General features: G+C 32.4%; 1 protein-coding gene across 1 annotated transcript in view; it reads right to left on the reverse strand.

Moving 5' to 3' along the window:
- Positions 1 to 367: 367 nt before the first annotated feature.
- LOC111675060 (serine/threonine-protein kinase pakD) overlaps positions 368 to 15,887 on the reverse strand; it is an 86,078-nt gene continuing 70,558 nt past the window's right edge. The window contains exons 2-3 of the mRNA XM_046951859.1: positions 5,393 to 6,319; positions 368 to 5,045 (exon numbers count right to left, since the gene is read on the reverse strand). Of these exons, the coding sequence (XP_046807815.1) occupies positions 2,656 to 5,045; positions 5,393 to 6,319 (3,317 nt within the window). The 3' untranslated portion in view covers positions 368 to 2,655. The remainder of the gene's footprint in view (positions 5,046 to 5,392; positions 6,320 to 15,887) is intronic.

Raw genomic sequence — 15,887 nt, forward strand, 5'->3', positions numbered from 1 at the left:
CTATTAGCTTTAGAATAACTAATATTGTAAAACCTTTTTCGAAAATTCTAGTGTTATTTTTGTACGTATTTTAGAAATGTGTAATACTATTAGAGTTTGCCCTCAAACTAATAATCGTAATCGGGCTAGGATCAAATGTGGTCCGATCACTGTCATTTATCGTTCTATAAAACTAAGTTTAGCAGATTTTTATTGACATAATAGAACATTTAACGTAATTAAGGCCCTATTCGGGGGGGGTACGGTTGTGTGGGGGCTAGGCGAAATAATGGACCGATTTCAACCATTTTATGTGCCAAATTTTAAAGTTGCGACCTGTAGCGTGCGCACAAGGTTTATATGGACACACAGACGGACAGACGGGCGGACATAGCCCGTCAGAAAGTGATTTTGAGCCGATTGGTATACTTTAAGGTGGGTACAGAACCAATATTTTTATACCCTCCCCACTATAGTAGTGTAAGGTATAAAAATTTTATTTTTGGAATTTGAGGATTTGTAAGAAGCATTGTCTTTACAAATCATGGAAAGAACTTCTTCTTATTACTTTTCCAATGTCCCACAAAGTAAGTTCCAGAAGTAATAGCAAAATAACTACTTCTACAAAGTTAAACTTTTTTCAAATTTCAATTCAAATTATTAGTTTTTGTTTTTTTTTAAACATTTTTTTTTAAATTTTTTAACTTGTTGACGTTCACTCAAAAAATCTACCCAGATGCACTCTTAATTTTTGCAAAATTTTAATAGTTCGTTAAATTCGGTTCGATTCCGCCCGAATATAAATTTTAATCAAAAATTTTGTTGATATAATAAAACTGTGTTATTTTATTATTAAAACAACACCGATTTCTAGTGAAAGAAATGTGGAAATATGACGGCTATATCGTCATTTGGATCTACGAACGACCGTGCTCGACGTCTATAGCCGTCATTTACGTCAATGTGTTAAAAAATTATTTTTATTTTTAAATTTTCTTATTTTGAGCATAAATCACGTAAAATATATATTTTTGACATATTTTATATGATATACATATGTGATAGAACTTTCGAATATCATTCTTTTGATATACATATTGCTTATGACTATATACATATATCGGTTCGGAAATTCATATTTTCCAAATCCTGGAATTTTGTTTATATCTATGTTTATTATATACCGATTTTTAGCGATCGGTATATAATAAAGCAAGTCTGATAAAATTATTAATGATTTGGATCAGCCAGATATTTGGGGCCAGAACTTCGTTATCTAAATATAAGTATACAAAATACACATACAAAATAGGATAAATTATACTAATTTCAAAATTGGTTCCAGAACTCATGGATTTAGTGTGTTCCGGTCCTAATCTGGCTTTGAGACCAATGATTTTAGTTCAACATTTGAATACTCCAACTGCTACGTTCTAAAAATTATAGAAACGAATTTATAGAAAAAATTATGAAACAGTAATCTCGGGATGTTACCCTACACCACAGGGTCCAACTATAGGGGACTAATATTGGAGGTATGTCTTAATATGTGCTGATTATCACAAAATTTGTTAGTATTGCGTCAAAACATATTTATATCGCATTTTATCGGGCCTGTCACTGAATTCCATTCCGATTTAGAGTGCAATTAAATCCGTATTTTTACTTCTTCAAAAAAGAAAACGAAAAATTCTTTTAGAATGAAATCACTATCAGTTTTTAAAGTGTAATTGAAATTTCTATGTAATTAATGCCTTTTCTTAATGTTTCAATAACAAAAACTTTTACTAAAATATGATATTGGTTTTGATAAGCTACACAGAATAATTTAGAAATAAATATATCGATATGTTTTCGGGAACTAACCACATAATTCGGAATTTGGAGAAGCTAAAACAAAATCGATCGGAATAATAAAACGGAATGGAAATCAATCCGATCAAAATGTGTGACAACCTGTATAACACTAGCAATATTATAATGATATTTAAAGTCATATATTAGGATTATTTATCAATTATGGACCGAACTGTAAAGATCTTGAAAAATACAGAAAAATTACACATTTTAATACTGATATACATATTGAAGCGAATCATTGATGTTAAAATGTTTTTTAAGGATGTCCAATATTTGGTTTTATTCCTTGATTAGTTATGGACCGATCCTCTTAATATTTTCTACAGAGATTTCGAAACAACTTTTCTGAATCTTAATCATCCCAATATGTCTATGTATGTTAATGATTTCTTGAAGTTAGGGAAGTTAGTTATGGGAAGTTAGGGTCAATTTTGATGAGATTTTCTTTTCACACTTTACAAAATTTACCGGTCATACAAAAGATCTATGTCAGGTGTTGTCATGAAATGGTTCTGAATTGATTTAAAAAATTATAGAATTTAATAAACGATTTAGGAAGACTTTTTCGCATTCATAATATAACATAAATCGGGTGAAATATTAGAAAAAAGTTACAGTCAATCAGTGGGAAAGATTTAATTCTGTTTTTAAGATTTAATGTAAAAATTTATTTTATCGCAGACAACAAGAATCACCTCCTTTTCCTTAAGAAAACCTATAAATAATATTTTCTTATTGATTAATGCCGTTGTAATTGTTGTAGTTGTTATTGAAGAAGTATGCATGTATGTTTTTTATTTTCTTTTTGAATTTTTATTACAAATAACCATGCCCTGCCACTTCAGCTGGTATATAACCCTGACGACCATCACGTGTTCTCACGTAAAACCATTGACGATGATCTTTGGTTTCACGACACTCACACAACGTAACGATATCGCCTTTGTGCAGCGTCAAAGCATCTGTAGAATAATCTGTGGTTATGGCCACCAATGTCTGACGTTGACCACAGTGGGCTGTGGAACGACGTATGGCATTTAATACTGAGCGTGGAGCAACGAATGTATGTTGTTGTTGATTATGTTGTAATGATGATTGAGATTGATGCGGCATTTGTTGTTGTTGTGGTGGATTTTGAAGTTGATGCTTGTTATTTGTATACGAAGTAACTGTTATTGTTGCTGTGGCATTATTTTGTTGTTGCTGTTGCTGTAGCATTGTTGTTGAGTTCGAAGTTTTAAGGTTACAATTAGTTGGCTGTAGTAGTTGCTGCTGCTGCTGAAGATTTGTTTTCATATCTTTCGGATGCAAATGTTGACCATTGTGGCCATTCGTAATGAAAGTGCGTGTAATGTAAGTTTTCTGTATGGGTTGATTTGTTGTATGTACATGCTTTTGTTTGATTTGGTGTGGCTGTGACTGTTGCTGTTGATGCTGCTTTTGTTGTAATGTAACATATTCATCATTGGTGTGTGCTGATGATTGCGACTTGGCCGATGAATGATTACGTATAATTTTTAATTGAGCATATGATGTCTTGTCATTAAGTTTGGGTTGCGAGGCTGCCCTCAAATACAATTTATCTACCTGTTGTTCTCCATATATAGAAGAGGTGGTGGTGGTGGCATTGCCATTAAGACAATCGGTGTTTTCTGTCTTCACCGATATGACAGTGGCTGTATCATTATCAGTGGGAGCATTCTTCAAATGAGGTGTGCGTGCACCTTCACTGCGTGAACCTACTCTTAAATGTATTTCTTTTTCGGAGTCTGTCATATTGCCACAAGGTTTGGGAAATATATCGCCATTAGTTTCCCAACAAGGTGTAGGCTTAGATTCCTTTCTGGCCTCGGGTGGTAAAATACCCAGCGGTAAGCATGTGGTATAATTAACATAACCCTCTTCCGCATGTGGTGTTTGCACATACAGCCAATTTTGATTTTTAAATACTGCATTAACCACCATGCCCAATGGCAGTGATATTTCGGATTGATAACCTCCCGGTCTCGTTTGGTACAGTATGCATGAGGTAGATAAAACCATGGGTATGTTGCCGGGAGAGGCCAGCGAACATTTATTTAAGAATTCATCGACATTTTTAATTTCGTAGCCAAATTTTTGTGAACGATTTCTTTCGCGACGCTTACGATGACGATGTCTACGTGAGTTGCCCTCAGAGGCAGCTATAAGACTAGGTTCTGAATAGGATCCTGATTTTAGTGAAGACTTGTTGTCCTTTTTCAATTGCACATCATTACTAATATTATTGACTAATCGGGGTGTTTGTGATTCAGAACGGAAGTGGGCCATTTTTGTGGCCAATTTCTTGCGTATCTCATTGCGTTTCTTAGCCAAAGCCAAGACATCCAGTGAGGAACCACCAAAACTCTCCGGTACTCTTTGGGGTGTACATACAAATAGTAAGTCCTTTGAAGCGGGCTTGCAATTGCTTTCATCTTTGTGGTATTCCAATAAATTTTGATTGCTAAAGAATTTCTGTGAACCCAAAGCATTGGGAGTATTGGTATAGCCTGTAGGTGTGGTAGCATAACCATTGAGAGCTTCACTATTGCTATTGGGTATATGCTTTAAACGATATTTTTTCTTCTCTACGTTAGTTGTATGATCCTGTTTACTGCTACTACGTTGGTTTAAAATTTGATTATTATTGAGAACATTATTCAAATCGCTAATATTCTCTTTTTTCACTTCAAGTTTTGTTTCCTGCTCCTTTTTGGTATCTTGTTGTTGTTCGTTTTGTTGCTGCTGTTGTTGTTGGTTTTGTGATTGTTCTCTTAATACCCAGGTTAGTGATATTCTTGGTCTTCGTATACTTAAACTTTGACCCATTTCCTGTTTGTTATTATAGTATAATCTTTGGTTTTCGTCTTCTCGTTCGTCTCGTGTTGGTGCAACTCTCGCCACTCCATTCAGTCTATTGTTGTGCGTTGCGTATGGATCTGTTTCTTGCTGATATATTTGTTCATAGATTTGCGATAAACTTTGTGCTTTATATTGTCCACCATTTTGTTGTCGATTTGTTGCTTGTAATTCATCGATTTCCACGTAATCGGTTGAATCGTTGAGTGTTTCTTCGATCGCTGGTGGTGGTGGTGTGTCTGTAAAACTTCCTACTGTAGAATCACTTGTCTGTTGTTGAAGTAATATTAATGAACAGGCATTTAATAGGTCGGGACAATAAGCATCTATAAGAAGTTAAAGAAAATAGTGTTTTTTATGTTAAAATGAAGTTGGGCTTGAGTTTAGCTATAAAATGATATTAACTCTATTAGGGAAAACTGATTAACAAAGTAAGAATGACTGCTTTGAGGATATTTTTAAAAAGAGCAGAAGCAGAGAAAGAGGGAGAGAGAGATTTGCTCTGATTTCACGTAAGACGTCTACTGCGATAGCGTAATGCAAATCGACTTCGAAGCAAGAGTTATTAGTTTCTTAGAAATATTACGAGAATTTTGAAACCCCATGACTAAAATCCTACATATCTATGATATATTAAGATCTTAAAATATCTAATATCCATCCTTGAACTTACCTCTTAATTTAAGTAAACGCTGTCGACGACGTCTTCTTTGATCTCTGTTGCTGCCAATGCAAATAATGTCATTGTCACTTTCACTGGCGTCCGTTAAACTTGTAGAGCTTTCGGAATCTGTGCTACGATTACCGAGAGTTGGATTATTTTGCTGCTGAAGTTGTTGTTGCTGTAATAAATACAGATTACGTCTACGTTGTTTCCGTCTTCTTTGTTGTATCTGTTGTTGATGTTGCTGCTGTTGTTGTTGATGATTATGTGACACTGTTGCCACATTTCTGGTGGCACATCTTTCATGAACTAATCCTACTTGTCTATTTGCAACTGGCAGTGGCTCATTTATAATATTTCTTGCAACATTTAGCCTATTTAATACTCTTTGCCCGTCATGAGGTAGAGCAAGTGCTTCCGGTACTTGAAAACGCCTTAAAGGTTGCTGCAATTGCTGTTGTTGTTGTTGATGATGATTATTATTCTGCTGTCGAGGTGGTTGTTCCTGTTGTTCATCCTCATTGTTCACATTGTCGTCTCTTGAGATTTCCGCTAATCGTACAGTTGGCTGTTGATGTTGCTCTTGATAAGGTTGTTGTTGTTGTTGTTGCGGACTTACTGTATAAGATGGTGGTGGTGTTGAAGGCAATGAGTGATAATTTGGTGGTGGTGTACGACACAAAAATGGTCCTTGCTGCTGTTGAGGATTTACAATAAATTGATTATTGTTTTCACCATTCTCCCTATTGCTGTTGTCATTGCCGCCGCCACTAATGCAACTCAATGTTGCAAAACGATGTCTACTATTTGGTATTACAACTGGTGCAGACAATGATGTTGCAGAATGTTCCAAAGTAATATTACTGCGACCACCACAACCACTTGATGCTACTTCAGCAGTATTATTAAGGGGCGTTGAATTAATTCGTATATTTTCTGAAATCATTAAAACAAGAAGTAATATAAGAAACAAATTAAAATAAAAAGGAATAGCTTCAAATAAAATAAGGATGAAAAGATTTTCCAAATAGCTGTTGATTGAATATGCAAAAATATTTCTTTATTATTTGTATTCTGAACCGAATATTACTGTTAAAGGTTGTTATTTAATATTTATAAATTTAAGTTGAATTTGGGGAGTTTTCATGTTGGCTTGTTGTTGGAGGGTTAAAAGCAAAAGTACAACAATTAATTTTATAAGCCTTAAGGGCTTTTTTTCTATTGATTTGGCTTAAGGATAACGAGATTAAAAACGATTGAAACATGTTGCAATTGATTTTACTTTTCATTTTAATTTAATGATTCAGGTATTTTATGTTGCAAATTGAATGTTGTAACATTTTTTGTAAAACGATTAATTATTATAATAAAAAGGATTAACAAATTTACATTTACAAGAAAGCAACAAAATCCTACAAAAGACACATGATTGCAAAAAGTTGAAGAAATAGAAAACATCTACGAATTACCGATCTTACTATCAAATCAAAAAATCTGTAGCAAAGATAGTCTTGACGATTGCAAGATCGCGGGATTTGATATTTTTTTCCTATCAGCGACTTAATAATTCAAACGGCGAAAAAATCAGAGGGAATCGAATTAAATGATTCAAGGTCATAGTTCTTGAAAAAAATCAATAAATTTCAAATCATTTAATCTCTGGCAACCTCGGACAATAATTGTTCTTCTTATAATACCAGTTTGTTGCTATAATAGTTGCAATAAACTAATTCTGTTTAATAAACAACAACAACCTAAGTACAAGTTATATTACATTCTATAATATTTTAACAAAAACAAAAGAAGCAGAATGTTGTTTTCTATAATTATTAACATTCTTCCAACCATTGTCTAACTAATCCCGTCAAATTGATTTTTAACTCTAAAACATCTCTACTAAACATTAAACAACAGCTACAGCAGCACATACAGCAAAATGTGTTGTTGCTGTTCCCGCTATTATTATTGTAATGCTCGCTCTAAACTTGAGCGTGTCCAATAAAATTCCTCAAGATAACAAAGCCCTGCGTATCTATTAGTTCTCTGTTTTTCTTTTTTTATAATTTTCATCTTTTTTTTTTGCCATCCTTGCCAAATAAAATGGCTAAAACGTGACGATATTTCAAAGTGAATAAAAAAAAAATAAGAAGAAATGAACAACATCAACAAAATGGTTGGTATTATACGAATAGTTTTGTTGAATATTGTTGAACATTAATGGAGATAATGTTGTTATTGTTGTTGTTATTGAGCGTTGTTTGTGAGTTGGCAATGTAGTGCCACAAAACGATCATTTGCACCATGATGACGATGAGATCAACAACAGGGATTAATAGTTAGTTTTAATACAAAATATTTTTGTGCAGGATTATTAGAAAAGATGTGTTATTTATATATATAGATCCTTGTCATAAGTTGGACAAAGAAATCATTCGTAGATAAGACTAGATTTAAAAATGGTTTTAGCAGAGTTTTACTTTTCATTACGTGATCTTCATATTTAAATGAATTCCTGTAACAAAAAACATTATTTATCGAAAACCCCTTTTATCCCTCCCAAAATGAAAATAAAGGCATTACAGCGAATTCAGTGGTTAACTGATGGACTGAGTTCAATCAAAAAATGGCAATTGAAGGCAACATTGTTGCTGTAACTGCTCATTGTGATTTTTTTTTGTTCAACACAACCACATTATGCCGGTTGTACGAGTACAACAAATGTTCGAGAAGTTAGTATAGATAGAAAACTACGACCTCAGAAATATCAGTTAGCAGTAATAGCATCATCACCATCATCATTATCATCGTCACATGATTAACCAAACCTATTGAATATTTCAGGAAATATACAAACCAATGAATATTTCAATAATTTTTCCTTGTTATTTCTTCCTTTTTGATTATAAACTCGTAAGTACACCGAAAGAAATATCTAAAGGTTCTCAAAGTGTTTACCTACAATTCCAACGATCCAAACATAATTACTCAATTTCATTTGATCCACATCCACATCAAATAATTAGGACTTAAAGTTAAATAGAGTTAACAGATAAAGTGTTTATCATATTCTTTCTTTAAGTGTTTAACTTCAATTTCACAAAGTTATTTAGAGAATTTGTTAAGAATAGAAGAATGCAGCAGGATTTAATGCCACAAGGCTGGTTGACTGGGTCGGCAGCGTCATTGTTAAGCATAAAACTATATTTCCAAAGAAGTGTTCAATAAAGTGAAAAACAATTCATACACAAACCTACAAACAACCTAGAACTTCTTGTTTGACGAAATACCAGCAACAACAAAAAAAATGAACATAAAAGTTAGTAAGAAATCGTGTGGCCACTATTATAATGTTGTTATATTGACAGCCTCCTGGTTGACTGACTGACTTCGTTGGCTTTAATGCAATTCATGACCTGTTTGTTGTTATTGTTGTTGTAGTTGTCGGTACGTGAGTTTTTGGATTGTTTTTGTGATAATATTAGTTGATTATCTTCTTGACTGACATAAAGTTTGACTAAAAGACTAAGTCGTAGTCTTCGTTGTTGATGTTGTCATCTAAGGACATTGATTTACCCTTAGGGAAATGTCAATAGCAGTTTTAGATGCTATACAAAACAATAACAACAACATCAACAACACACAAAACAAGGCACAACAAAAACAATTCCAACAATGATGATTTCCTAACATGCCAAAGTGAGTTTTCCTTTATCTACCTTTTGCACACTTTGCAGGGAAGTGCAGGAGCTTTAAAAGAATGAACACTTTATTTCTTAGGGTTTTAGTTGATATGTTTTTAATTTTTAATTATTCCGAAAAAATAAAAACTGTCAAGTATTTACTATATTTTAGTCTATATTCTAGTCTAGTCAAAAGTCTAATCTATTGTCTAGTCTATGGTCTAGTCCATGGTCCATAGTCTAGTCTACACTCTAGTCTATATTCTAGTCTATATTGTAGTCTATAGTCTAGACTATATTCTAATCTATTGTCTAGTGTATAGTCCAGTCTATAGTCTAGTCTATAGTCTAGTCTATAGTCTAGTCTATAGTCTAGTCTATAGTCTAGTCTATAGTCTAGTCTATAGTCTAGTCTATAGTCTAGTCTATAGTCTAGTCTATAGTCTAGTCTATAGTCTAGTCTATAGTCTAGTCTATAGTCTAGTCTATAGTCTAGTCTATAGTCTAGTCTATAGTCTAGTCTATAATCTAGTCTATAGTCTAGTATATAGTCTAGTCATTAGTCTAGTCTATAGTCAAGTCTATTGTCTAGTTTATTGTATAGTATGTAGTTTATGCTCTAGTCTACAGTCTAGTCTATGGTATAGTCTATAGTCTAGTCTATTGTCAACTCTATAGTCTTGGCACACATGTTTACATTCTTTTAAATCTCTAAAAGCCCAACATAGTTTGAAACATTAAGCCCTTGTTTTCTCTCTTATTACTCAAATAATGTTATGTTGCATGTTGAGGGTTTTGTTTTGGCAATACACTAATCTAGGTAAATTTGTATAAAAGTTTGGGGTGTATGTGTGTCTGTTTGGGTCGTACTAAGTGACTCAGTGTGTGTTAACATGCAACAAAACGAAAAAATCCTAAAAAAGTTAAAAATCTTTTTGGTATTTTAATCGAATTTTCGTGATGTTGTAGAAAAATCAAAAAATGTTTTTTTCAAATACTTCTTTAACAACATACACAACCAAGCAAACATTAGATCCATCCATACATAAATAATAGTTTGAGTACTTACATGCCACAAAAATGCACACATACACACTCATACTCATGTATAAAACTTCCTCTCTCATTTACGCTCACATCCGAATGTTAAGTCTATGAATATGCAAAACTGAAAACTTTGGAAAAAGGAAATCCAAAAAGATGGGATCGAATGGACGAAAAAAAGAAGTAATCGGAGCATCATCGATCATATAGTAACCCTACATGTATATTTTCAAGACTAAAAAGATCTTGGGCTATGAATCTTTAAAACTGCTTCTGTTATAATCGACAATTAAGGACATATTCGGAATATTCCTAGTGTTTGTAAAAAAGATTCTGTGTTTGTTCTGAAAATCTGTAAGAATGATGTAACAAGAAAGATAATGTTTCCTTTAATTCTAGAACCAGAAAAGTGTTTGACAATGGAAATTATTTGTTTAATGCGTTCGTTAAAACTAAAACGCAAACTTGGGTTATTCTTCTAGAATTGTCTGACTAATAGCGATTTGGTATTATAAGAGTTTAATGAAAGAAGTGTCGCTTAGTTTTTGTTGCGACTATCTTTTTATCACTATTACCAGTGAATTACCAGTGTATGGCATAATATCGAATACTTTCAATATTTTCCACAGATGTATGTATAGCTTAGTGTAGGGTATACAAAGATAAAGAAAGTGATTTGTTTAGTATGCACTTCAATTAAAGACCCATATTGTATCTCATCAAATGATACTCCACCAACTCTACTATCACAACAGCAACAACATACCATGTCATCACCAATCATATTTGAATGACACTGACTTGTTGTCTGTCTGTCCATCCATGCAGGCTTTGAAATATTTTCTTGCATTATTTTGTTGTGTATCCTCGTTCAGTTTGAGCAGCCATATGACTTGCCTTAACTAGTTTCCATTATTATGGTTCTCTGCTTACAGCATATTGGCTGGTTGGATGGTTGACTGACTGACTGAATGTTGTGAATGTTGCATGCCGATCATGTTATTGTTGATGATCAAGATGTTGAAGATGGTCATGCTCATGCATCATCGAGTTGATTATCATTTCAGTTGGATGCACATGTGGGTTTGGTAGTATTTGTTGTTGTTGTTGTTATTGCTGTTATTGTCGTTTATAAGGCAAGAAAAGTGTTAAACGAGATATTTTTTTTTGTTGCAGTTGGATGTCTTCTCATTTTTATCGTTTAATCATTAAATGCATGAAAAATCATTAAATTGGCACGTGATAAACACTAATGGGTGACAAATTTACCAAAAGACATGATGATGTTAATGAAAATATTAAACATTTAATTGAGAGATGTGATGAAAATTTTAATTAGATTGATTTGTGTTTGTATGTTTTGGTTATTTCTTTAAATTTGTTCACATCAATAGTTTTATGCATTTAAAGGTGAGTAGTTTCTTCAACAGTTTATACTTTTATATTTGTTTATTAGGATTCCTTCTTTTTGTTTGCAGCTGCAATAAAGACATCAAATTATTTGTTTTTTTTCTGTTTTGCTCAACTTACAAACAAATCATGTTTTCCTCATTTAGTCCTTGGGTGAAAGAAATATTTCCATAAATGATTAGCGCAATTCCTTTGAACGTTTTTTTGTTGTTATTGTTTGTTTTTCTACATATGTACTTCAATGATTTTTGATATGTATGTATGTATCTATGTATGTACTCGTTAATTTGTATATGGAAGTTTAATAGAAAATATTGGACACAAATACTTCCTTTACCAACTACGTTGTTCTCTTTACGGTTCTATCAACTGGAAATAATTCTCATTTTTTTATTAAACATGTGTGAATAGTGGAGGATATACAAACATGCAATTTGTATGTATATTTGTGTCATTAAAAAGAATAATAAAGCCCATAGTAATGAGATCAAGAGTTGACAATTAAACTTGATACGTTGACAGGTAATAACCTTTGGTTGTACGTGCTATTTATGGGTTATGTTTAGGTATGATTCCAGAGAAAATTTCTGGATAGCCCTCCCCATATAAAAAAGCTAATTAAAACCAGATTAAATCAAATCAGTATAGCTACAGAATTATATCTGAAATGATCGACACCTCAGTATCAGTATACAGTGGATGGTTTTCTTAGAAGATACTTTTACGCTAATAGAAGAACTTGAACTCGTCAGAGACACTGGAAATTTGTCAATTATCGTCCCAAGACGGGAACACCAGAGCTAAGAAGCTTTCTTAAAAGTTATATTAGTTCCTTTGGTTTGACTTGTAAAGCTTTCGAAAGTGAAACTTGGAGCAGAGAACTGAACAGTGGTGCGTATGGATCATTAGAAAATATTAAGAATTTGTAATCAGAATTGTTAAATAATCATTCGGGGCCTATTGTCTCTACTATTTTTAATGCGAAATGCAAAACTTTCCGAAACTAGAAAGACCTTTTCGTAGTTCATAAAGAACGAATAAGATAAAGATCTTGTGATCTCAATTGGTTTAGAACTGCTTAGGTTAATTCTGCCCTCGGCATAACATAACGAGATACTTAAGATACGAATCGTGTAATAACGATTGGTTTACTTAGCTTCTTATAGAAGAGATATAATGATCTGATCTTAATTGGTTCAGAATATCTTTGACTGTAGGATCTCTCATGAGGTCGGCGTAAACATGAAACAAAAGTGAGATATCAAAGCTCCATATATAGATTAACCTGTACCTACCTTCTTCGGGAAAACGACCTTACTTAAAGCTTGAGAGGGTCGGTCATACTTTTAAGAGATCTAATCTTCTTCCTAAATAATACAATAGAAAAGTCTTAACTCTGTTAAGTTGGTCGAAAATTATTCATTTTCTACATAAAATAGAATTCAGAACCGATTTCTAGAAATCTTATTGATCTACAGATCCCTAGACAGAGAGAAAGAACAGAAAGATAGGCAACCGTAAGTAATATGATGAAAAGGGTGGAATCATAACTGTATAAATATACGCAAGTTCTAAGTCGAAGTAGCTCCAATAATATTTAACAATCTTTATGGTTTACGATTAGGAAACACTCTTCACATACATCAACAATTAATAATTCACTAAAAGCCTTCACTGGTAATATTCATATTTTAAAGGGAATTATTTACGAAAACATTTCACTTAATTTAACATATTCGTTCGTAGTCATAACCCAGAGCAATAAAATTCCAACATGACAGGATCTGCTTACTGTTTTATTTTTTTTTTGGTTTGTGGTATCACAAACGGTTACATAAAAACATTTGTAATATTGTGTTGTTGTTGCTGTTGCTGCTATTTTTGATGTTAAAGCTTTAAGCGTTAAAGTAAATCAAAAAATGTTTAAGCAATTTTTATAAATGTTGCAAACAACATACATATACATAATTGTACAACAAAGATTTAAACGACCCTTAACACAACCTTTGGCAAAAATACATTCCGCATATGTGTGGTAGTTTGTATCTATACGTGTGTGTGAGCTTTATATGAATATACTTTTTTTTGTGGCATCATAAATGTAGCATGATGATAATTTATATGTAGTAACTCAACGGTATATCAGTTGTTACCCACTAAATTGTCTTGGTATAAATTACAATGTTGTAATGTTTAAATATCTAGATTCAACCAAATTTTTTGTTGGTATTTGTTTAACGAAAAAAACAAGGAATAAAACAAATACAAATACACAATATATATAAGAGTATAAGAATAAATAAAGGGAATTGGGGTAAGACTCTTGGGAGCTTTTGTAATGTGAATTATTATTTCTGCACTTTTTAGTATATTTTATTTGTTTTTTTGCTGTTGTCGTCGTTGTTGTTGTTGTCTTTGGTCCTCCATTTTATTTAAGTTCCTTGTTTTTTCAGCAACTTATGTGTTTGTGTTGGTTGGTTTGAAACAATGAATAAAATTTTAATATTTGCAAGGATGTTGTTTAAAGAACATACACACACAGAGAAATATAAATAAACAACAACAAAAAATCCCACTACCAACAATACGAATTTGATGATGGAAAAAATCTACACAGCGTAATGAAAAGAAGTAAAACTTAAAGGAGTAGAATGGGAGATCGACTAAAAACAATAAAGGAAATCAAGGGATTTTTAACAACTGTTGCAGAAGAAGAATGCAAAAAATGAAATTGTGAAAAAATTTTAAAAAGAAGTAAAAATACAAATTACATAAGAACCATTGTAAAAGGACAAGCATTGAAATTCATTCATACGTACCATCATCTACACTATAGCATCCTTACGACTATGTTTAAGTAAGTAGTATTACATAAGCGAGTGCATGGGTAACAGAAAATAATTCTTACAGGTGTTTCCTATAAATTGTCATAATTCTTCATTCCTCCTTTAACAGATTCTCTGGTGGGAATCGAACCCACAACGTCCGAACTGACATACCATTGGAGCTGCGCTATTAAATATAGCCCAGGAACTTGAAGTTAACTTTAACCTTGACAAACAAGATCATGGTCGACCTACTGAAATTTGGTTTTTGAGTGAATACATAAAAGTCCATTTTCTGGCTAAACAAAAAGTCCTAGGGCTACAAGAATGAAAATCTGTGATCACTTTTATTTCCACCAAAAGTTGATTTTTGAGTGAAAACATAAATTAAAGGCCCTCGGACTAAAATAATGAAAATCTGTGATCACTTTTATTTCACACCAAAAATCGATTTTTTGGCGAAGTCATAAAAGTCCATTTTCTGGCTAAACTAAACGCCCTAGGGCTAAAAGAATGAAAATCTGTTATCACTTTTATTTCCCACCGAAAATCGATTTTTGAGTGAAAACATAAAAGTCCACTTTCTAGTTAAACTAAAGGCTCTAGGACTAAAATAATAAAAATCTGTGATCACTTTTATTTCCTACCAAAAGTTGATTTTTGAGTGAAAACATAAAAATCCATTTTCTGGCTAAACTAAAGTTTTTTTTTCGAAATATTTTAACAATTTGCTGAAAAAGAGTGATTTTCTGAAAAATAGGTTATATCGGGGGAATCGTAAATATGGACTCATCTTGATAAATTTTGATAGAGGTTTACATGAAATTTAATTACGAAGAATTTTTATGGTGGTATAAGTGTTTATAAGTAAAGTGGATTATTGAACTTGAGTCCATTTCTACATGGTCACTAGGATCAATTGAGTTTCGATCATTATAAAAATTGGCAGAATTATTAAGATTTATAGCAAACAAAATTTTGCCGATTTTTTCAAGAAATACTTAAACATTTGACTTAATGATGAATTCAAAAGAGCTTTTCGAGGGTCTGATTGTATGGAGGCCAAGTGAAATAATAGATCGATTTCTTCCTTGGGTCCCGAGAAAACTATGTGGCAAATTTCACCAAATTATCTTAAAAATTGGAACTGCAATAAAATCTGCATTAATCATGTTTTTGTTTATGAGATGACTTTGGCTTTTAAAATCCATTCATGTTCTTCTGCAAATGTACTTTGAATCTTTAGAATATATATTTTATGTCACTCTTTAAGTGCGGAGAAGTACTAATGCCAAAAATATTACCCGTTGTTTTACATATGTTAGTGTGTAAAATCTTACCCAAATGACAATTTGTTTCACATCTTTTAAATTCTTATTTAAATAATTCAGCAATTACATGTCATCTTTCAAACTCCCTATAGAGAGTAAATCCGTGATTTCTGTAAAGAGATCATATTGCTTATATTGTTTACAGGTGATAAAAAAACAGGTAGACATTATAATCAACCATTCATTAACATAGAGTGATTTTCGGAAAAAAGAT

This window comes from Lucilia cuprina, chromosome 5 (genome assembly GCF_022045245.1).
Source record: "Lucilia cuprina isolate Lc7/37 chromosome 5, ASM2204524v1, whole genome shotgun sequence".
NCBI classification, from domain to species: Eukaryota; Metazoa; Arthropoda; class Insecta; order Diptera; family Calliphoridae; genus Lucilia; species Lucilia cuprina.